This window comes from Zootoca vivipara, chromosome Z (genome assembly GCF_963506605.1).
Source record: "Zootoca vivipara chromosome Z, rZooViv1.1, whole genome shotgun sequence".
Classification (NCBI taxonomy): domain Eukaryota; kingdom Metazoa; phylum Chordata; class Lepidosauria; order Squamata; family Lacertidae; genus Zootoca; species Zootoca vivipara.
The window spans coordinates 4,055,172-4,077,191 of NC_083294.1; the positions used below are offsets into that span (position 1 = coordinate 4,055,172).

General features: G+C 48.6%; 3 protein-coding genes across 4 annotated transcripts in view; 2 read left to right on the top strand and 1 right to left on the bottom strand.

Annotated features, from left to right (window-relative positions):
- Positions 1-4,197, bottom strand: part of SSNA1 (SS nuclear autoantigen 1) — a 5,348-nt gene extending 1,151 nt beyond the window's left edge. Inside the window, exons 1-2 of the mRNA XM_060270616.1 lie at positions 4,128-4,197; positions 2,604-2,803 (exon numbers count right to left, since the gene is read on the bottom strand). Of these exons, the coding sequence (XP_060126599.1) occupies positions 2,604-2,803; positions 4,128-4,179 (252 nt within the window). The 5' untranslated portion in view covers positions 4,180-4,197. The remainder of the gene's footprint in view (positions 1-2,603; positions 2,804-4,127) is intronic.
- On the top strand, positions 4,049-14,709 carry ANAPC2 (anaphase promoting complex subunit 2). 2 transcript variants are annotated; one of them, XM_060270615.1, is made up of 16 exons: positions 4,049-4,362; positions 4,673-5,160; positions 5,859-5,991; positions 6,130-6,292; positions 6,376-6,495; positions 7,534-7,651; positions 7,923-8,101; positions 8,462-8,606; positions 8,690-8,765; positions 9,225-9,428; positions 9,506-9,635; positions 10,598-10,833; positions 12,123-13,043; positions 13,127-13,233; positions 13,840-13,914; positions 14,004-14,709. In XM_060270615.1, the coding sequence occupies exons 1-13, from the start codon at positions 4,294-4,296 to the stop codon at positions 12,333-12,335; spliced, it is 2,274 nt and encodes a 757-aa protein (XP_060126598.1). In that variant the 5' UTR covers positions 4,049-4,293; the 3' UTR covers positions 12,336-13,043; positions 13,127-13,233; positions 13,840-13,914; positions 14,004-14,709. The 2 variants fall into 2 exon arrangements, with proteins under 2 accessions (XP_060126598.1, XP_060126597.1); XM_060270614.1 differs by having other exon boundaries at positions 13,840-14,709.
- On the top strand, positions 12,992-18,833 carry LOC118078511 (uncharacterized). The gene is made up of 11 exons (XM_060270556.1): positions 12,992-13,043; positions 13,127-13,233; positions 13,840-13,914; positions 14,857-15,030; positions 15,964-16,023; positions 16,520-16,573; positions 16,667-16,738; positions 16,843-16,896; positions 17,227-17,325; positions 18,432-18,470; positions 18,618-18,833. Exons 1-11 carry the CDS (start codon positions 12,992-12,994, stop codon positions 18,783-18,785), a joined length of 954 nt encoding a protein of 317 aa, XP_060126539.1. The 3' UTR covers positions 18,786-18,833.
- The last annotated feature ends 3,187 nt before the right edge of the window (positions 18,834-22,020 follow it).

Sequence of the window (22,020 nt, forward strand, 5' to 3'; positions counted from 1 at the left end):
TGGTTTTTAGGAAGTCATTAGTTTGCACCAGGCGTCCTATTGGGAAGGCCCAGTTCTCTGAGTGCATGTTCTGGAAGTTGGGCAATAGGGGCAGTACAGGATTCCTTCTGGTGTACCGACCTCCTCGCTGCACCAAGGATTCCCTGTCTGAGCTGCATCAGGTCATGGCGGATGTTCTCCTGGAGACACCTAGTTTGGTTGTCCTAGGGGATTTTAATATCCATGCCGACACGACCTTACAAGGGGCCGCTCGGGACTTTGTGGCCTCCATGGGGCTGTCCCTGAATAAGTCTGGCCCAACTCATAGGTCTCATAGGACTTGCCTTGGACCTGGTGTTTACCTCTATGGATGTTGGTGATCTGACACTAAGTAAAAGCGAAACTAACGAAGTGCCATGGCCAGATCACTACCTGGTACAACTGGACTTCTCTGCGACCCTTCCCCTCTGCAGGGAGGTGGGACCTTTTCCGCCCCTGCTACTTAATGGATCCAAATGGTTTCCAGAGAGTGGTAGGGGATGCTTTATCCCACGTTGATGGCCTTCCCTGGTGGACCGCTGGAATGTGGAGTTAACCAGGGCTATTGACTGTTTGGCTCCAAAGCGCCCTCTCCTAATGCATTGAGCCCGGACAGCCCCATGTTTTTCCACGGATCTGAGGGCAATGAAACAATCGCTGAGACGGCTAGAACGCCGGTGGCGGATAACTCATTCTGAAGCTGACCGGACACGGGTTAGAGCTCATGGTCGAGCCTACCAAGTGGCGGGTAGCGACGGCGAAGAAGACTTTCTTCACCGCCTCTATTGCATCTGCAGAAAACAGCAGCAGGAGACTCTTTCAAGTGGTTTGCAATTTAGCTGAACCACCTGCTCCATCGGGGCCCAGTACGGGCCACATGATCTCCTGCAATGATTTTGCAAAGTTTTTTTGCAGATAAATTTGCTCAGATTCAGGAAGAGGTAGACTCCACCGTGGGAACAGGGCCGGGGCGAGGGAGTGCTAGAGTCCTGTCTAGTCATGTTCTATGGGATCAATTCCAATCTGTTACCTCCGTGGGTGTGGACAGGCTGCTTGGACGAGTGAAACTAACCACCTGTCTCCTTTATCCTTGCCCATCCTGGCTTATAAAAGCTAGCTGGGAAGGGCTGGGCGATGGGCTTCGCGGGGTGGTGAATGCTTCTCTCCATGAGGGAGCCTTACCAGATCCGCTGAAAGAGGCGGTTATTAAACCGCTTCTTAAAAAAACCATCTTTAGATGTGGCCAATATGGCCAACTATTGCCCAGTCTCAAATCTTCCATTCTTGGGCAAGGTGATTGAGCGAGTGGTTGCTGAACAACTCCAGGCACGCCTGGCAGAAGCGGACCATTTGGATCCCTTCCAGTCGTGATTCAGGCCTCATCATGGGACTGAAACTGCCTTGGTCGCACTGGTTGATGATCTCCAGCGGGCTAGGGACAAAGGTGAGAGCTGTTTCCTAGTCCTGCTGGATCTCTCAGCGGCTTTTGACACCATCGACCATAACATCCTTCTGGACCGTCTAGAGGGGTTGGGAGCTGGGGGCACTGTTATACACTCGCTTGGACTACTGCAATGCACTCTACGTGGGGCTACCTTTGAAGGTGACAAGGAAACTACAACTAACCCAGAATGCGGCAGCTAGACTGGTGACTGGGAGCGGCCGCCGAGACCACATAACACCGGTCCTGAAAGACCTACATTGGCTCCCAGTACGTTTCCGAGCACAATTCAAAGTGTTGGTGTTGACCTTGAAAGCCCTAAACGGCCTCGGTCCAGCATACCTGAAGGAGCGTCTCCACCCCCATCTTTCTGCCCGGACACTGAGGTCCAGCGCCGAGGGCCTTCTGGCGGTTCCCTCATTGCGAGAAGCCAAGTTGCAGGGAACTAGACAGAGGGCCTTCTCGGTAGTGGCGCCCGTCCTGTGGAATGCCCTCCCATCAGATGTCAATGAGAAAAACAACTACCAGACTTTTAGAAGACATCTGAAGGCATCCCTGTTTAGGGAGGCTTTTAATGTTTAATAGATCACTGTGTTTTATTATTCTGTTGGAAGCCGCCTAGAGTGGCTGGGGAAACCCAGCCAGATGGGCGGGGTATAAATGATAAATTATTATTATTATTATTATTATTATTATTATTTGGATTTTTCGCTAGATTTTCGGGGTCAGCCTAGATGACCATGGAGACCCATTTCAAATAATCCCCTTTTAACATGGATTTTTCACTAGATTTCCGCATTCAGCCTAGATGACCCTGGAACGCCGTGTCAAATAATCCTCTTTCAACATGGATTTTTCTCTAGATTTCCGGGGTCAGCCTAGATGACCCTGGCACCCCGTGTCAAATAATCCCCCTTTTAACATAGATTTTTCACTAGATTTCCAGGGTCAGCCTAGATGACCCAGGATCCCCATGTCAAATAATCCTCTTTTAACATGGATTTTTCGCTAGATTTCTGGGGTCAGACTAGTTTCAAATCATCAGATTTTTACATTGATTTCTCCCTGGATGTTCGGAGTCAGTCTAGATGACCCTGGCACCCCGTGTCAAATAATCACATTTAACACTGATTTATCACCACACCTTCATATAAGCCGCCTCGGTCTCAGTGATGGTCCGGTCGAACTCGTTACGCGACGCCATCTTGCGGGCCAGGCTCTCATTGACGCGCGACAGCTTGTCCGTCAAGACGCGGATGTCGTTCTGGAGTTTCGCCTTCTCCTCCTCCTCTTGGCGGATCTGCTTGCTCAGCTCGTCCCGCTTGATTGACAGGTCCTCAATACCTGGAGGGAGGAGATTTAATTCAAGATTCTAGTCCTCAGTGCTTGGATTTAATTCAAGATTCTAGTCCTCAATACTCATTTAAATCAAGATGCCAGTCCTCAATGCTGGGATTTAATTCAAGATTCTAGTCCTCAATGCTGGGATTCAACTCAAGATTCTAGTCCTCAATATTGGGATGTAATTCAAGATTCTAGTCCTCAATGCTCACATTTAATTCAAGATTCTAGTTCTCAATGGCTGCATTTTATTCAGGTTTCTAAGGGCTCTTTCCGGCCCTTAGTAATTAGCTGAGTATTATTTGTTTGATATTATTAATTAATATGATTATTAATATAATATAATATAATATTAGTTATTAATCTTTTTGAAACCTAACCTCTCCGATCCGCACGGCCAAGCTCTTTCCGGCCCTTATTGATTAGTGGAGTTCTTATTTGTTTAATATTATTAATTAATATTAATAATTATAATAGTTAATAATCAATAATATTAATTTTTATTAATCTCATCCGTCAATTACTATTCTATATGATCTCCCTGGAAAAGACCCTGATGTTGGGAAAGATTGAGGGCACTAGGAGAAGGGGACGACAGAGGACGAGATGGTTGGACAGAGGACGAGATGGTTGGACAGCTATCAACATGAGTTTGACCAAACTGCGGGAGGCAGTGGAAGACAGGAGTGCCTGGCGTGCTCTGGTCCATGGGGTCACGAAGAGTCGGACACGACTAAACGACTAAACAACAACAACATGATCTCATATACATATTATTTACTATCCCCCCTGAACCCGGTGGCCAGTAGCAACGCGGCGGCAGCCCCTAAAGCCGCACGGCAATAGCAACGCGTGGACGTCCCCCCCGCAGCCTTAGCCCCGCCCCTTCCCTGCATCTCACCACCTTCGACCCCTCAAATTAGCAACGCGTGGACTCAGCTAGCACCCTCCAGTCCAGTTGGCCACAGCACTCCGCCTCCAGCCAATCAGCGCCACAGCGCGCCGCCACCGACGTCGTCGCCCTAGCAACGCGACCTACTCCTCTCTTAGGTGCCTCGGCTCGAGTAGCGAAGCGAAGGCCCCGCCCCTTCCACGCGTCACTCCGCCTCCGACCCCTCAAACTTCGCGGCCAATAGTAACGCGCGGACTTCCCGCCCGCAGCCTAGCCCGCCTCCCATGAATCACGTCATGACGCCTCCAACCAATCAGCGCCGCCGCGCGTCGCCAGCGACGTCGCCGCCCTAGCGACGCGGCCTATTCCTGCCGTGGGCGCCTTGGCTTCGAGTAGCGAGGCGAAAGTCCCGTTCTTCCGTAGCGCATCCCTCACATTTGACCAGCTCGTTGTTGTAGCTCTGCAGGGCCGCGCCTTGCTGCGTCATCGCCGCCGCCGCCGCTGCGTCGCCTTGTCGACCGCCGTTGCCGCCGCCGTTCCGCGCATGCGCGGAGGCGGGGACTAGTCTTCCTCCGGGTCACCGCCGCCGTTCGGACGAGGCATGGAGCTGTCGGCGGCGTGGAGCGCGCTGAGCCGCGGCCTGGTACCCCCGGAAGCCTTGGGGATGGAGGTGGGAAAGAGGTTCGGGGGCTTAGAGGCCAAGGGGTTGGGGGGCTGAAAGGGAAAGGGGGAGGGGATAGAAGGGAGGGGGCTGGAAGGGGGAGGGGAAAAGAGGTTCGGGGGCTCAGAGGCCAAGGGGTTGGGGGCTGAAAGGGAAAGGGGGAGGGGATAGAAGGGAGGGGGCTGGAAGTGGAAGGGGGAAAGAGGTTCGGGGGCTCAGAGGCCAAGGGGTTTCGGGGGCTGAAAGGGAAAGGGGTTCGGAGGCTGAAAAGGAAAGGGGGCAAACCTTCCCTGAACTATAATTCCCCCTTCCTTTCCAGGCACTGCCGCCGCGCGACGACTCCGACCTGCGCCTGGCCTGGGACGCCCTCCGGCGCCACGGCCTGCAAGACGCCCTGGAAGAGTGGTTCCTTGAGGTCCTCCAGAAGGACCTTCAATCCCGAGTGGGTCCCGAGTTTTGGCGCTGCGCAGCAGCAGCAGCACCCGGTGAACCGCAGCACGCCTCTCCCCTCCCAGACGCCTTCCGCAAGCTGGAGGAGCACTTGGCACCGTACCTCCACAGTGCCGCCCTGCTGGAGGAGTGGGAATCCGAGGGTGCCACCACCGGGCGCCTGCGCAGGAAGCTCGACACCCTCCTGCGTGCCGTAGTTTTCCGGGTGCCTGGCGCCAAGCTCCAGGAAGCACTGGGCGAGCTCTATGGGCGCAGCTTCCGGATCTTCATGGTGGGAAACTTAACGCGGGAGGAAGCAGAGGCAGTGTGCCAGTACGCGGGAAGCGTAGCGCGCCTGGAGGAGCTGAACGGCATCCTGTGAGTGGTTTTGCGATGAGTAGATTTTAATAGGAAAATAAATGAAAAAGACAGATAGAAAATACATATACTGTAAAACGTAAACAGTATAAAATATTAATGAATGAGAATGCTACAAATAAGGAATATCAAACTAAAAATATTAGTATAAATAACGTAATCAATGGATGTGAAATAAAACACCCTACTTCTTCCCGCCCTAATTCCCTTCCTTCCTTCCTTCCTTCCTTCCTTCCTTCCTTCCTTCCTTCTCTGTTTCTCTGCTTCCTTCCTTTTTCCTGTCTGCTTCCTTCCTTCCCTCCCTCCCTTCATTTCTCTTCCTTGCTTCCTTTCCTTCCTTTCTTCTTTCCTGCCATTGTTTTTTTCCTTCCTTCCTTCTCTCCTTCCCTCCTTTCTGCTTCCTTCCTTTTCCTGCCTCCCTTTTTTCTTTCTTTCTCCCTCCCTCCCTCCCTCCCTCCCTCTCTTCTTACCCTTCCCTCCTTCCTTCCTTCCTTCCCTGCCCCTCCTCCCTCCCTCTCTTATTTCTTACCCTCTCCTTTCTCCCCCTCCCTCTCTTCTTACCCTTCTCCTCTCTCCCTCTGCTTCCCCTCTTCCCCTCTGCTTCCCCTCCCCCCTCCCCCCTCTCTTATTTCTTACCCTCTCCTTTCTCCTCCACCCTCTCTTCTTACCCTTTCCTTCCCTCCCTCCCCCTCCCTCAGGCACCGCCTCCAGCTCCTGGAGCGCCTGGCCACGCCCGTAGTCACCGCCCTCCTCCACAGTATGATCGCTGAGCGCCTGGAGTCCACCTGCCGGGGATTGTTCGAGCGCTCCTTCCTGGCCGACTTCCACGTGGTGAGGTGGAAGGGGTGGGGCTTCCAGGGACAGTGGGCGGGGCTCCTTTCACACCTCTTCCTCCTTCCCTCCAGTGGATCGAGCGTGTAATTGGCCGGCTCGACTAGTTCCCCCTCTCACACTTCTCCCTCCCTCCAGTGGATCGAGAGCGTGATTGGCTGGCTCAGCTGGGTCTTCCTGCAGGGGAGTGGGGATTCCGGGGCAGACCCCACCCTCCACCGCTGGCGTTGCCACGTCCAAATGTTATTCTACCGCCTCTACACCGCCCTGCGGATCGAGGAGCTATTTGGCATCATCCGAGGTGGGTTATGAGTTCGAGTCCCTCCCTCTCCGGAAGCTTCTGCCGAGATCTGCTTCATTCATTCATCAGTTCTTTTCATTCAGATTTCCCCGACTCGAAGCCGGCCATTAAGGACCTCAAGTTCTGCCTTGAGAGGACCAACCAGCGGCAGAACCTCCTCAGCTCCCTGAAAAGCGCCCTGGAGATGCGGCTCCTCCATCCCGGTCTGTCTTCTTTTTTTAAAGAAAAAATTCAATAATTTATTGATATTTTATTAATTTTTATTAATTAATATTTTATTAATTGGTTTTTATGCTGAAGAAATGTGAGAAATAGCGAATAAATATGTTAATATTTTTAATATAAACATATTATAAATACATTATATATTTGTTAATTTATAGTATATTTTATTATATGAACGTATAACTTATATTAATATTATATATCAATAAATAATACATATAATACATAGTAATATACAGTACACCTAGTATATATTATACCAATATATAATTTATAATATCTATATATATAAAAATGTAAAAATCGTGAAACTGCATTTTCCACTTTTCTCCGTAACTGCTTGACCGATCGTCCTGAAATTTTGACACAACAGTCCGGGCCACTCCCCGAGCGGGAATCCCTCAAATCACACACCTGGGCAGGTATAGACCTGGTTTTCCACCAAGTCAAACAGCGCCCTCAAGTGGCGTAATGCCCTCCTCCACCCCCTCCCTTTCTGTGAAATCTAAGCCACACCCACAAACCAAATGACATCATCAACCAAGCAACTGAAACCACCAAGTCGGCCATTATCAGACCCCTAGGCCCGGGGGGGGGAACCCACAGCAACGCACTTGGGGGCGCGGCAAGGGGTTTTTACTTTACAATTTAGCACCACTACCCCCCCCCCAAAAAAATCCCCCACCAAATAACCAACATTGCCAAGTGGAGGTAGGGGCCTGCCTGGGGGGGTGGGGTGTCCGAATAGAGGGCAGGGATACGTAATGGGTCAGAACAGGGTGGGGGGAGAGACAGGGATGAAACCTGCCCTCTCCACAGTATCTTGCCTTGACTCAGGGGGACTCTGAGGCTCAGGGGGTTCTGAAGGGGGACTATTACCCTCCATTTCACAGACTAACGCACAGCAACGCGTGCAGGGCCAGCTAGTATATTATATATTTAATAAACTAAGTAAATTTTATTAATCTTAGTTTAATTAAGCTGATTAGATATTATTTGATTTATTTCCCCGCCAGGGGTAAACACCTCGGACATCATCACCCTCTACATCTGTGCCATTAAGGCGTTGCGGCAGCTGGATCCCTCAATGGTTATCCTGCAAGTGGCTGGGGAGCCGATCCGGAAGTATTTAAGGTGGGGGCACCTCAGGGTGTTGGCTGGGGTGCCGAGGGTACCCAAGGGTGCCGGGTGGGGCTGAATTCTTGGGAGAAGGAAGCTGCGCGTGTCACCTCGTGGAGGTAGGGCACCCAGGGATGCTGGCCTGCAGAGCACCCAAGGTTGCCGGGGTGGGGCTGAATTTCAGGAAGAAGAGAGTGGCGAGTGTCACCTCGTGGGGGGGCGGGGGTCACCCTGTGGGTGAAGGCATGGCAGCACCCGACTAAAACTGGGTGCTCCCCCGGCGCAGAACCCGCGAGGACACCGTGCGGCAGATCGTGGCAGGCTTGACGGGCGAGGGCTCCGGTGACCTGGCCCACGAGCTCTCAAGGGCCGACCCCGTGACCCTGGACAACGGGCAGGAGAGCGATGAGGAGGCCGGCGGTGAGCCTGAAGATTGGGTGCCCGACCCGGTCGACGCCCACCCAGGTCGGTTTTGGGCGGGGGGGAATTGGGGTCTCACCATAGTCCCTCTTTCCTGGCCGTCCATCACGGGTGGGGGCACCCATCTCTCATAGGCGGAGGCACCCATCTTCCACAGGTGGGAGCGGGCCTGTCTCTCACAGGTGCGGGCACCCGTCTCCCACAGGTGGACACCTGTCTCTCATAATGTATAAGCTTCAAACTACATCTCCCAGAATCCTCACCTGTATTTCTCGCAGGTGGGGGCACCCCTCTCCCACAGCCGGGCACCCATATTCTATAGGTGGGGGCACCCATCTCTCCCAGGACTCATGGGTGGGGGGTGGCACCCGTCACTCACCCTCTCCTGGGCCGGCCTCCCCGCAGCCGGAAAGCCCCACGCCAAGCGCCGCTCGGCCGACATCATCACCCTCCTGGTCAGCATCTACGGCAGCAAAGACCTCTTCATCAACGAATACCGGACCCTGCTTGCCGACCGGCTGCTGCACCAGTCGAACTACAGCGCTGAGAGGTGAGCGTGGTTCTCCTTACGGTCGTCCAGACTGACCCCTGGGGTCCCGCCGGAGCCTGAGAACTCGCCTCTCTTCTCCGCAGGGAGATTCGGAACGTCGAGCTGCTGAAGCTGCGCTTTGGCGAAACCCAGATGCTGTACTGTGAGGTTATGTTGAAGGTGAACTAACTTTCACGCAGCGGGGAGTTCCACAGATCCAGCCCCAAAGCACTGCATCCTTTTCCCCGCTCTGAATTTCCCATCGCTCATGCAGCGGGGAGTTCCACCGATTAATCCCCAAACTTTCCCTCTCTGAATTTCCTTCCTTACTACCTTTCACGCAGCAGGGAGTTCCACAGATCAAGCCGCAAGCCCTTATTTTATTTCCCTCACACACTCCCCTAAATTTCCCGACATTGCTACCTTTAACACAGCGGGGAGTTCACCAAACTCTTATTTTATTTCTCCCACCCCACCCCTAAATTTCCCGTCCTTGCTACCTTTCATGCAGCGGGGAGTTCACCAAACTCTTACTTTATTTCTACCAGCCACCCTCCTACATTTCCTGACATTGCTAGCTTTCATGCAGTGGAGAGTCATGCTGATTTTTCAATTTCGAATCTTCTTTTTCCGCGCCAGGACATGGCGGACTCTCGCCGGATCAATGCCCACATCCGGGACGAGGAACAGAAACTTCCGGAAGGGCAGAGTCCCCCCTTCCCCTTGGCGGCGACCATCATCTCCAGCGAGTTCTGGCCGCCCCTCAAGGAGGAGAAGCTGGAGCTGCCAGCCGAGATCTGCGCCGCCATGGATGCCTATGCCCGGAAGTACGAGAAGCTCAAGGTCAGGCGGGTTCCGGGTTCGAGTCTCGAGGCAGGCGGGCATCTTGATTCCTGGAGAGTAACATTTGCCCTCCTTAGGCCATGCGAACGCTGAGCTGGAAGCACCACTTGGGCACGGTCTGCCTGGAGGTGGAGCTGGCCGATAGGACCCTCTCGCTGTCCGTCACGCCGGCCCAAGCAGCCATCATCCTCCACTTCCAGAGCAAGGGTGAGTGAGGGGGTGGGGCCTGTCCCTGCTTGATTGACGTATCCTGCGCCCCGCCTCTTCCTGTCCCTCAATCGATTCCCTTCCCTGCTTGATTTACATATTCCGCATCCCGCCTCTTCCTGCCCTGCTTGATTGACATCTCCTTTTCCCCGCCGCTTCCTGCCCTCTTTGATTGCTACCGCCCCGTCTCTTCCAGCTCTGCTCGATTTTCATACCCTGTGCCTTGCTTCTTCCTGCCCTGCTTGGTTGACACATCCTTTTCCCTTCCTTCCATTCTTGATCCTGGGCTTGATTGACATTTCCTGTTCCCCGCCTCTTCCTCCCCCTTGAGCAATCCTCTTTCCTGCTTGTTTGATATATCCTTTCCCTGCCTCTTCCTGCCCTCCTTGATGGCCGTATCATTTTCCCTGCCTCTTTCTGCCCTTTTCAATAGACATATCCTTTCCCCCGCTTCTTCCTGCCCTCCTCGATTTGCCACACCCTGTCCCCTGCCTCTTCCTGCCCTCCTCAATGGACATATCCTTTCCACCACCTCTTCCTTCCATTCTTTTTTTCCAAAATAAATATCAAATTTTGCAAATATCAATTCAGCATTTAGTCAGATTATACATATTTATCGATTTCCCATGCTTCAGACTCAGACTGGCTGATCCTGGCCTTGATTGACATTTCCTATTCCCCCCCTTTTCCTATTCCTCGAAGGTCGCCCTTTTCTGCTTGATTGACATATCCTTTCCTCCACCTCTTCCTGTCCTCCTCGATGGCCACATCCTTTCCCCCACCTCTTCCTCCCCCTCCCTGCTTAATTGACAGTTCTTTTCCCCCACCTCTTCCTGCCCTGTTCAATTAACATATCCTTTCCCCTCGCCTCTTCCTGCTCCTCTGCCTCGCCTCTTCCTGCCCCCAATTGACATATCCTTCCCCCCCCCTCTTTCTGCCCCTGTCCCACCCCTTCCTGCCAGGCACCTGGACCCTGGAGGAGCTAAGCTCCGCCCTCAAGGTCCCGCCTGCCTCCCTGCGCCGCAAGCTGGCCCTGTGGCTCCAGCAGGGGGTGCTGCGCGAAGACCCCCCGGGTACCTTCTCTGTCGTCGAGGAGGCGCCCAAGGAAGCGCCCGACAAGGTGGTGCTGGTCGAGAGTGATGAGGAGGGCGACTCGGCCATGGCCTCCCAGGCCGACCAGAAAGAGGGAGAGCTGCAGGTATTGACGATTGATTGATTGATTGATTGATTGAGGGATTGGATTGGATTCGCTGTCTGGGCTCCTTCCACCAAAAGGGGATTTGATTTGACTGGCAGCCTCCCCTTCCTCTGTGTTTTGATGGCTTTATCCATCCGTCAATTGATTATTGATTGATTCTTGATAAATCTATTTTTTCATAATAATAGCCTCAGGGTAACAGTGCCAAATTAGGACACAGTTTGATTTGTGAATTGGTTGATTGATGGGCAGCCTTCCCTCCCTCTGTGTTCGGATGGGTTCATCCATCCGTCAATTGATTCTCGATCAATCTATTTTTTCATAATCTTTTTTATTTATAATTGCCTCAAATTTGATTCCCCCCCCCAAAAAAAAGCCGTCCCTCGACTGGATCCTTAGCTCTTTTGCAGCTAGAACGGACCTTCTAATCGAAGGATGGATTTTCTCTGATTTTCCCGATCAATGGATCCCTCCCCAGGTCTTCTGGACCTACAACCAGGATGGGATCTTTGATTTTTTTTCAAGCCCTCCCTCGACCGGATCCTTAGTTCTTTCGCAGCTAAAACGGACCTTTTGATCGAAGAATGGATTTTTCCTGATTGATTGATTGATCGATCCCTCCCCCCCAGGTCTTATGGACCTACATCCAAGATGGGATCTTTGATTATTTTTTCAAGCCATCACTCTATCAGATCCCCAGCTCTTTTGTAGCTAGAACAGACCTACAGGTGAAACTCGGGGAATTAGAATTGTCTAAAAGTGCATTTATTTCAGTAATGCAACTTAAAAGGTGATACCAATATATGAGATAGATGCATGACATGCAAAGCAGGATACGTCAAGCGTTTATTTGGTGTAATTGTAATTATTTGTCGTTAGGCGGGTCAATTATAAATGGAATGTCATTAATGAAATGTCATAGTGATGTTTATTTTTGTTTATTTTTGTATGATTGTAACTATTTGTTTTATTCCTGTGGAATTTCCAAAAGAAAGCATTTGTAAATTCAATGCAGTTTTTGTCGATATTCTAATTTTCCGAGTTTCACCTGTAGACGAACCTTTTCGATCCAGGGATGGATTTTCTCTTATTTTCCTGATCGATCGATCCCATGTCCTTGGGACCTCCCTCCAAGATGAGATTTAAAATATATATATATATATTATTTTTTAAGCCATCCCTCGACCAAATCCCCAGCTCTTTCGCAGCTAGAATGGACCTGTTGATCGAAGGATGGATTTTCTCTGATTTTCCCGATTGATCATTCGATTGATCCCTTCCCCCCCTAGGTCTTCTGGACCTACATCCAAGCCATGCTGACCAACTTGGAGAGCCTCCCCCTCGAGCGGATCCACAGCATGCTCAAGATCTTTGTCATGACCGGCCCCATGGTCAGCGAGATCGACCTCCGCGAGCTCCAGATCTTCCTCCAGAAAAAGGTCCAGGACGAGCAGCTGGTCTTTTGCGGCGGAGTCTACCGCCTCCCCAAGGCCGGGAACTGAAGTGCCGGGTGCAAATTCCCCCACGGGGGTGAGGGACATGGGTGCGAGGGATGACACGGGTGCTGTCTGTTCGGGGACCCCGGCGTCCGAGGGAGCCGGGCGCTCAAAGGTGCGCCACACAATAATGGCATTTGTTCGCAGTCAAGCGCCTGCTCTTTTCCTTTGAGAATTTATTGATTGCAAAGTAAAAAGTAAAAACAAATATAAAACCACACATTTGTTTCTTCCTATTTTTTCTTTTTGGCTTTGTAATAAAATAAAAGAATAAAATAATGCATAAAGAATAATAAAAAGAAAGGAAAAGTCAAGAAGGAAATGCAAAGATGCAGGGAAAGAAGAAAAAAGGAAAAATGCAAAGAAAGGGAGACAGGTAAAGAAGAAATAAAGGTATAATACTACGGTATTTATAAATAAATTAGATAGATATTTATATATAAATATGATAGATGGATAGATAGATGAATTAAGGAAGGAAGGTAGAAAAAGATAGATAGATTAATTAAGGAAGGAATGCAGGAAGGAAGGGAGAAAAGGATAGATAGATAGATCTATCTGCACACACACACACACACAACTCTGCTTCCGGGAACCTTGTGACATGCCCAGGCCTTATGACATCACGGTGTTCCGGATCCCCAGGAGAGGGACGCCCGGCCATGTTGCTGCCGCTGCTTCTGCTGCCTCTGCTCTTCCTATTGGTGTCGCCGGGTAAGACCAAAATTTTGGGGGGGAGGGGGGACTCAAACCCGCGACGCCCGTTCACCACCCCCTTGCTTTTTTTACGCCCGCAGCCCAGTCCCCGCCACCCGAGCTGGACCCCTACTCGGCCTCAGAGGAGCCCGACGAGATGGACCCAGAGCCCGCTGAAGGAGGAGGAGGACCTTGGCGCGGAACCGAGGTGGGTGCGAGAGCCTGAGCTGCTGGTTTTCCGCTTGCAGGGACCACCCCCCGAACGCAGTTCTCTCTCCCCACCAGGCGTGTTCGGTAGCCTTCCCCAAATAATAATAATAGTAATAATCTAGATATGCAGATAGGTGGATTACAAGTTGTAATAATAATAATAATAATAATAATAATAATAATAATAATAATATAGATATGCAGCTAGGTGGATTACAAGTTGGAATAGTAATAATTAGAAATGCAGATAGGTTGAATATAAGTTGTAATACTACGACTACTACTGCTACTACTAATAATATAGATATCCAGGTATGTGGATTACAAGTTGTAGAAGTAGTAGTAATAATAATAATAATATAAATACAAATATCCAGATAGGTAGATTACAAGACTTCAAGTTCTAATAATAATAATTACAAGGTGTAGTAGTAGTAGTAGTAGTAATAAGACAACAGGAAAAGGATAGAAAAGGAAAAAATGCAAAGAAAGGGAGGCAGGAAAAGAATAAAAAAGGAAAAATAAAAAGGAAAAATTTCTCCCCTGAGCTGCTGGCTTGCAGGGACCACCTCCCAAATGCAGCTTTTTTTTCTCCCCCCGCCAGGCACTGATTGATTTCCCGCCGAGGGGACGCAGGAGGAAGCGGGAGCTGGCGTTCCTCGAACATGCGCCCCACCGGGTGAGTATCACACCCCACCCCACCCCCCGGAAAGAGGCGCTGGGTGCCGGGTGGCTGCTCTACGGTTCCCTTCTTTTCTCACCCCGCAGGTCCCCATCCAGCACCGCCGGGTTGCCGTCGCAAGTAAGGCTGCCAGGGAGTGGGTGTGAAAGGCAGGCCGCCGTATCCGTTGGGAAGGGCGCGGGTTCGAGTGTCAGATAGGGGCCACCTTGGGTTCAAATTTGGACCAGGGGACCGGATGCGAAACACAGCCCTCTGCAGAAATTCGATGGGGATCCTTAAGAAGGGCGCCGGTTCGAGTCTCCAGCTTGAGCTGACCCTTTTGGGTTCAGATCTGGGCCGCCTTGGGTTCAAATTGGGGCCGGAGACTGGGTACGAAAAGCAGGCCGTCGTAAAAATTTGAGGGATATCCTTGGGACCGGGTGTGAGAAGCAGGGTGTGGGTTTGAGCTTTTGCTGGCCCTCTTGGGTTCAATTTGGGGCCAGGGACCGGGTGCGAAAGGCGAGCCTGCCATATCAATTGGATGGCGATCCTTGAGAGGAACGCGGGTTCGAGTCTCCAGCTTGATCTTGGGTTCAAATTTGGGCTGGGGATCGGGTTCGAAACACAGCCCTGCCGTATCCATTGGATAGTAATCCTTGGGGTGGGCATGGGTTCGAGTCTCCAGCTTGATCTTGAGTTCAAATTTGAGCTGGGAACCGGGTGTGAAAAGCAGCCCTCCGCCGAAATTCGAGGGCAGTCCTTGGGATGGGCCCATGTTCGAGTCTCCAGCTTGATCTTGGGTTCAAATTTGGGCCGGGGACCAGGTGCGAAATGCAGGCCATCGCAGAAATTTGATGGGGATCCTTGGGAAAGGGCGCGGGTTCGAGTCCCCAGCTTGAACCGGCTCTCTTGGGTTCAAATTGGGGCCGGCGGGGAGGGGAAGCGGTGCGGGAACCTTAGCGTGGCGCCCGGTTTCCCCGCAGTGGCGCCGCCGGAGGAGTGCGATTGCCCCGAGACACTGGCCAAGGGGACAATGGTGGCCATTGTGTCCGTCTTGGCCTTCCTGGGCTTCTTCTCGACCTCCGTCTTGCTAGTGGTGGCCATCTGCCTGCTGCGCATGGTGGACCGCCAGCGGTGAGTTCCACAGGACGATGGGGAAATTGAAATAAAAGGAACAATAATCTGGATAGGCAGATAGGGGGATGGCAAGTTGTATAATAATAATAATAATAATAATAATAATAATAATAATAATAATGACATAGATATATAGATATGCAGGTAGGTGGGTTGCAAGTTGTCGTAGTAGTAAAAATACCAATAATAATAAAAATACTATAGATATGCAGATAGGGGGTTGCAAGTTGTCGTAATAATAATAATATATAGATATACATATGCAGATACTCTGTGGACGTGTCTTGAACAGATTAATCCACTTTCCATTACTTTCAATGGGAAAGTTCGCTTCAGGTTAAGTACAGACTTCCGGAACCAATTGTGTACTTAAACTGAGGTATAACTGTAGGTGGGTTGCAAGTTGTTGTAGTAGTAGTGATAGTGGTGATGATGATGATAATGATAATGATGATGATAATAATAATAATAATAATAATAATAATAATAATAATAATTATAGATAGCAGATAGGTGGATTACAAGTTGGAATAATAATAATATAGATATACAGATAGGTAGATCACAAGTTGTAGTAGTAGTAGTAGTAGTAGTAGCAATAATAATAATAATATAGATATCCAGATAGGTAGATTACAAATTCTAATAATACTAATACTGATATCTGGATAGGTACATTACAATCATAATCATAATGATAATATAGATATCCAGACAGGTAGATTACAAGGTGTAATAATAGTAATAATAATAATAATAATAATAATAATCTAGAAAGGTAGATGACAAGTCATTCTAAAAATTTTAAAAAAAATACCCAGAAAGGTAGATTGCAAATAATAATTGGGGGGGGGGAGAGAGAGAGGAAGTGGAGAGCCCACTTCCTGCCTGTGACATCTCTATGATTTTAACCCTCCGTCTGCCTTCCAGGAAATCGGGGAAGGACGCCAACGGCGCCAGCATAGCCAAAAGACCCCTCCCTCCACTGCCGTGAGTCCGGCCCTCCGGGGGCGGGGCGGGTGAGGGTCAAAGGTCGGGGCGGGTGCCCAACTGAGCTCCTCTCCCGGTGTGATTGCAGCCCGCCCCGCCCGGAGCGCGTCTACTTAGCGTCGAGGGCCACGCCGGGGTATGAGCGGCTGGTGGCGGCCACCCCGTGAGTAGCTGCCCCTCCCCCGTCCCTGTCCATCATTCTGGGTTTCAGGGGGTGGGACCAGATGACCATCGTCCCATACCTATTAATCATTCTGGGATTCAGCTTGAGGACCATGGTTGTACCGTACCTGTCAATCATTCTGGGATCCAGGGGTCAGGACCAGAGGACCATGGTTGTCCTGCCCCTGTCAATCATTCTGGGATTCAGGGGGCGGGGCCAGGGGGCCATGGTTGCCCCGTACCTGTCAATCATTCTGGGATTCAGGAGGTGGGACCAGAGGAACATGGTTGCCCTGTCCTGGGAAATGTAGCACCCTGTCCCCCCTCCTTCCAGGCGTACCCCGGACGGGGCCTACCTGAGCCCGGACGAGTTGAACCCGGGTCCCAGGTAAGTCTGCGTCCCCTCACCCCCACCCCATCCCCCAACGCCTGGGCTCCCCCCCGGACGCCCCCCTCACCCAGCTCCTCCTCCATTTCCCAGAGTCCACCAGGTGCCGACTTACCAGAAGATGGGCGTCTACCAAGCCGCCGGGTCTCAGTCACCGAGGAGCAAGTTAGTAGTGGGGGTGGGGGGTGGAGGACCCGCCTTCCCTGTCAATCAAGCCAGGGTTTGGCGGGTCAGGATAGATGACCCAGGGAACCCTTCCCTGTTTCCAGGGCTGTTCCGGAGAGCGAATACATCACCGTCAATCCGGCGCCGGGTTTTTCCAGGTGCGGTCTCCCCCCCCCCCCCCCCGGTTCTCTTCCATTCTATATTGGCTCTGCAAAGGGCATATATATATATACACACACACACACACACATACAGTGTATCTCTATGTAGATAGATAGATAGATAGATAGATAGATAGATAGATAGATAGATAGATAGATAGATAGATAGATAGATATCTGAATATATTTATATAGATATCTGAATTTTAGATCTGTCGTTCCCCTGTCCCTATCTCTGGGTATCAATTATCAATATCAGCCGATTAATGAGACTGGTATATAGATATAGAAATATATAGTCATATATTTCACACTTCCTCCTTCCAGCCCTGCTCCGGAGAAGACGTATTCTGGGGCCGGAAAGATCCGCCCCGGCGCCGAGGGCGAAATCTACGGCACCCCAGAGGGGACAAAGCCGGAGCGATCGTACGTGGGCGGAGAAAATCGCTGGGGGGGGGTGTAGAAGGGGAAGGTTTTCCGGGGTCAGGGGAACTCTCCCCCCCGAAGGTGGATAAGAAGGGGGTTGGGCAGCATGGCTTTTGGGCCCAGCTGGGGGTTGGGCCAGATGACCCCGGGGTCCCTTTCGGGTGCGATGGCTCGGCCGTCCTGTGAATCTCGACTGATGGGCCTGTGATGTTTTTTTTCTTCTTTCCCTCCCTCCCTCCCTCCCTCCCTCCCTCCCTCCCTCCCTCCCTCCCTCCCTCCCTCCCTCCTTCCTTGCCTCCCTCCCTCCCTCCCTTTCTCCTTTCCTTCCTCCTTGTTTCCTTCCTTTTCTTTCTTCCTGCTTCTATTCTTCCCTTCTTCTTCCCCCCTTCCCTTTACTTTTTCCTGTTTTTTCCCTTTCCTTCCTTCTTTCCCTCCTTCCCCCTTCTTTCTTCCACCTTCCCTCCCTCTCTTCCTCCCTCCCTCCCTCCACTTCCTTCCCTCCCCCTTCTTTCCCTCCCTCCTTTCTTACCCTCTCCTCCCTCCCTCCCTCCCTCTTTCCTTCCTTCTCCATACCTCCCTCCCTCCTTTCTTACCCTCTCCTCCCTTCCTTCCTTCCTTCCTTCCCTCCCTCCCTCTTTCCTTCCTTCTCCTTCCCTCCCTCCCTCCCTTTCTCCTTTCCTTCCTCCTTGTTTCCTTCCTTTTCTTTCTTCCTTGCTTCTATTCTTCTCTTCTTCTTCCCCCCTTCCCTTCTTTCCTTTTTTCCTGATTTTTCCCTTCCTTCTTTCCCTCCTTCCCCCTTCCCTCCCTCCCTTCTCCCTCTCTTCCTCCCTCCCTCCCTCCCCCTTCTTTCCCTCCCTCCTTTCTTACCCTCTCCTCCCTCCCTCCCTCCCTCTTTCCTTCCTTCTCCATACCTCCCTCCCTCCTTTCTTACCCTCTCCTCCCTTCCTTCCCTCCCTCCCTTCCTCCCCTCCCTCTCTCTACTTCCTTCCTTCTTCCCCTCACTCCCTCTTTCCCTCCCCTTCCCTACTTTCTTCTTCCTTCCTTCCCTCCCTCCCACCTTCCTTCGTTCCCTCCATCCCTCCCTCCTTCTTTTGTTTCTTTCCCAGAGGCCAAGCTTCCCCGATTGCCGAGACACCAGTTTCCGGGTGAGTCAGTCGCCCTCCTCGAATCCACAGTTTTGGAAATAAATCCCGGAATGATTAACAGGGAAGGGGACTCAGGGTCATTTAGCCCCACCCCACTGAATCCCGGAATGATTGACAACTGTCGTTCCACTTGCACCCATTTCACAGGCGGGAAAATCACATTTACGAGGAAGTGGAATGAGAGGGCGCCTATGGAGATGGACGTATTTTTCGACAGGGCCTGGAGGGCACCGCTTGGGGAACGGCCTGGGGCTCCGAATAAAGCTCCACTTTTATCTCTTATGTTTGTCCCGTGTCTTAATAATTTTTTTTTAATTTAAAATAAACTTTATTTCATTTAAAAGCACATACAAAAACAAAACAAAACACAAAAACAAAACATACATTCATAATATAATATCAAACTAAATCAAATCATAATAAATCAGGGTGAAATCATACTCAAATCATATTTAAATCATATATGAAAGAAAATTATAAATCATTCATACAAAATTACATACTTGACAACACTAAACAACAAAAAAAGAAAGAAAATCCCAATCCTTGAATTTATAACAAGTTAAAACAAACATAAGAGAAAATTTAGGGTCTTAGGCCCTCTATTCCCCCCCACCCCTCTAAAAAAAAGGAAATTGACTTCCAGTCACCTTATACTCTGGTCTGCAATTGTTCTTTATATACACACACCTTTTCCCTATCTTCCTTTAATGTCTTTTATTTTCGTGTCTTTTATATATCTTTTATATATCTGTCTTTTTTGATATTGTTTAAGCAGGCTCCAACTTTTTTCTAAACTTGCCTCCTTTATGCCTTTTACCCTGCCCGCTCTAATTGATAGATTTTGGTATGTTACTATCTTTTCCACCCATTCCTCCTTTTTTGGTATTCTTTAACTTCTCCAATTTGTTGCGACAAGTAATCTGCCGGCCGCTGTCGCATGCATGACTAAACATCTATCCTTTGCCTTTATTTCATTGCTTAATAGTCCCAATAAAAACATTTCCGCGTCCTTTTTGAAAGGGTATTTAAAGATTTTTTTCAGTTCATTATATATATCATCCCAGAACTTTTTAATTTTTTTACATTGCCACCAGATCTACATTTGTGTTCCCAGTTCTTCTTGGCATCTCCAGCATGTATGACTTACTCCTTTATACATTTTAGCTACTTTTGTGGGTGTCATATACCATCTATATTGAATTTTTTAAAAAATTTCTTTTAAATCAAAATTTGATACATATTTCAAATCCCGCCTCTACAAATTTTCCCATCTATCAATTGTAATATCCCTCCCAAAGTCTTTAGCCCACTTAATCATTGTATCTTTCATCATTTCATCTTTGGTTTCCCACTCTAATATCAATTCGTATAAATTTTTGATATATTTTCCCTTCCCTTCTAACAGACTATTCCCAAATTTGGACATTTCCTTCTCAAATCCCACCTTTTTATTTAATTGAAATCGTTGCCTGATTTGAAAATATTGTAGCCATACATTACATAAATTTTTGATCTCATATTCTTTTAATTTCCAATCCCCCCCCTATATCTTCTAATAATTCTTTATATATTGGCCATCTTATACCCATATTGACTTTTTTTACCGATATTATTTCAAATGGCGACACCCACCACGGCGTTTTAGGTTCCAGTGTTTTATGATACTTTTTCCAAATTTAATATAACGATTTCCTTATTATATTATTCATAAATACGTTATGATTTTCCATTTTATCCTTTAACATGTAGAGATGCCAACCAAAGCCCAATCCAGCTCCTTCCGAATCCAATAGCAAATTATTTTTAAAGTCCATCCAATCCTTTATCCAAACCAGCCCTACCGCATCATGGTAAATTTCTAAATTTGGTAGGCCGAATCCCCCTCTTTCTTTTGAATCAATCATTCTTGCTCTTTTCCCATTTAAATAAATTATGTTATTTCTTTCCGCCAATCTTTAAAATCCTAAAACTGGTAGATTTTGAAATAAATATACATATTAATTTGGGCAATAATTTGGGCAATTAAAATGAGTCTTAATAATGATGATGATGATGCCAGTAGGGGGGGTTATTGGGTTTTTAACTCTGATGGTATGTTTTGTGGTTTTATATTTTGATTTTTCTTTTGCGAACCGCAATAATAATAATAATAATAATAATAATAATAATAATAATAATATATTCAAATAGTATATACATTCAAAAAATAAAAACAGCAATAATAATATAAAAATTCAAATAGTATATAGATTCCTACAGTATATAAATTCAATAAATAAAAATAATATATAAATTCAAATAGTATATGAATTCAATAAATGACTATAATATATAAATAGTATATAAATTCAAATAGTATATAAATTCAATTAATAACTTATTGAATTTATATACTATGATTATAAACTGACCGAAAATCACTGAATATGTGGCTTTAAATGGGCAACTACTGTATCACAAGCAGGCCTATTTTATTTATGTAATGATTTTGTTGTAAGCCAAAAATGACTTATCTTCTGAGTTAGCCAATAAAACTCTGAGACAAGAGGAGTTAGGAGTCCATTATGTTTATTGCAAAGCAATAAGGTTACAGTCGAATTTTTTCGGAATACTGCAACCCCGCCCAAAGGTCAGGCGGTATTTATAACATTTAAGACAAAGGATTTCAATTTAACCAATCACATAAATAATCACATTATTTCATATTTAATATTCATCATCTCATTTCATATTTCATTACCTAATCTAATTGGTTGTTTAGTTGTGTCCGACTCTTCGTGACCCCATGGACCATAGCACGCCAGGCACTCCTGTCTTGCACTGCCTCCCGCAGTTTGGTCAAACTCATGTTCGTAGCTTCGAGAACACTGTCCAACCATCTCGTCCTCTGTCGTCCCCTTCTCCTAGTGCCCTCAATCTTTCCCAACATCAGGGTCTTTTCCAAGGATTCTTCTCTTCTCATGAGGTGGCCAAAGTATTGGAGCCTCAGCTTCACGATCTGTCCTTCCAGGGAGCACTCAGGGCTGATTTCCTTAAGAATGGATAGGTTTGATCTTCTTGCAGTCCATGGGACTCTCAAGAGTCTCCTCCAGCACCATAATTCAAAAGCATCAATTCTTCGGCGATCAGCCTTCTTTATGGTCCAGCTCTCACTTCCATACATCACTACTGGGAAAACCATAGCTTTAACTATACGGACCTTTGTCGGCAAGGTGATGTCTCTGCTTTTTAAGATGCTGTCTAGGCTTGTCATTGCTTTTCTCCCAAGAAGCAGGCGTCTTTTAATTTCGTCACTGCTGTCACCATCTGCAGTGATCAAGGACCTAATCTAATACGCATGTGCAATAAGCATTGCTAACTAAACTTTGATTCTTACTGTGATCTGTTACATATTGTTAGTTTGCATGTATGGGAACCTGTGTTACGTGTGGATGTAACAATTTATGTTCTAGTTTATGAATTGCTTCTTTGTGATTTACGTATTAGCTGACCTATCCCAGTAGGGACAGCTTCTTGCTGAATCATCAGTTTCTTTAAAGCAACAGGT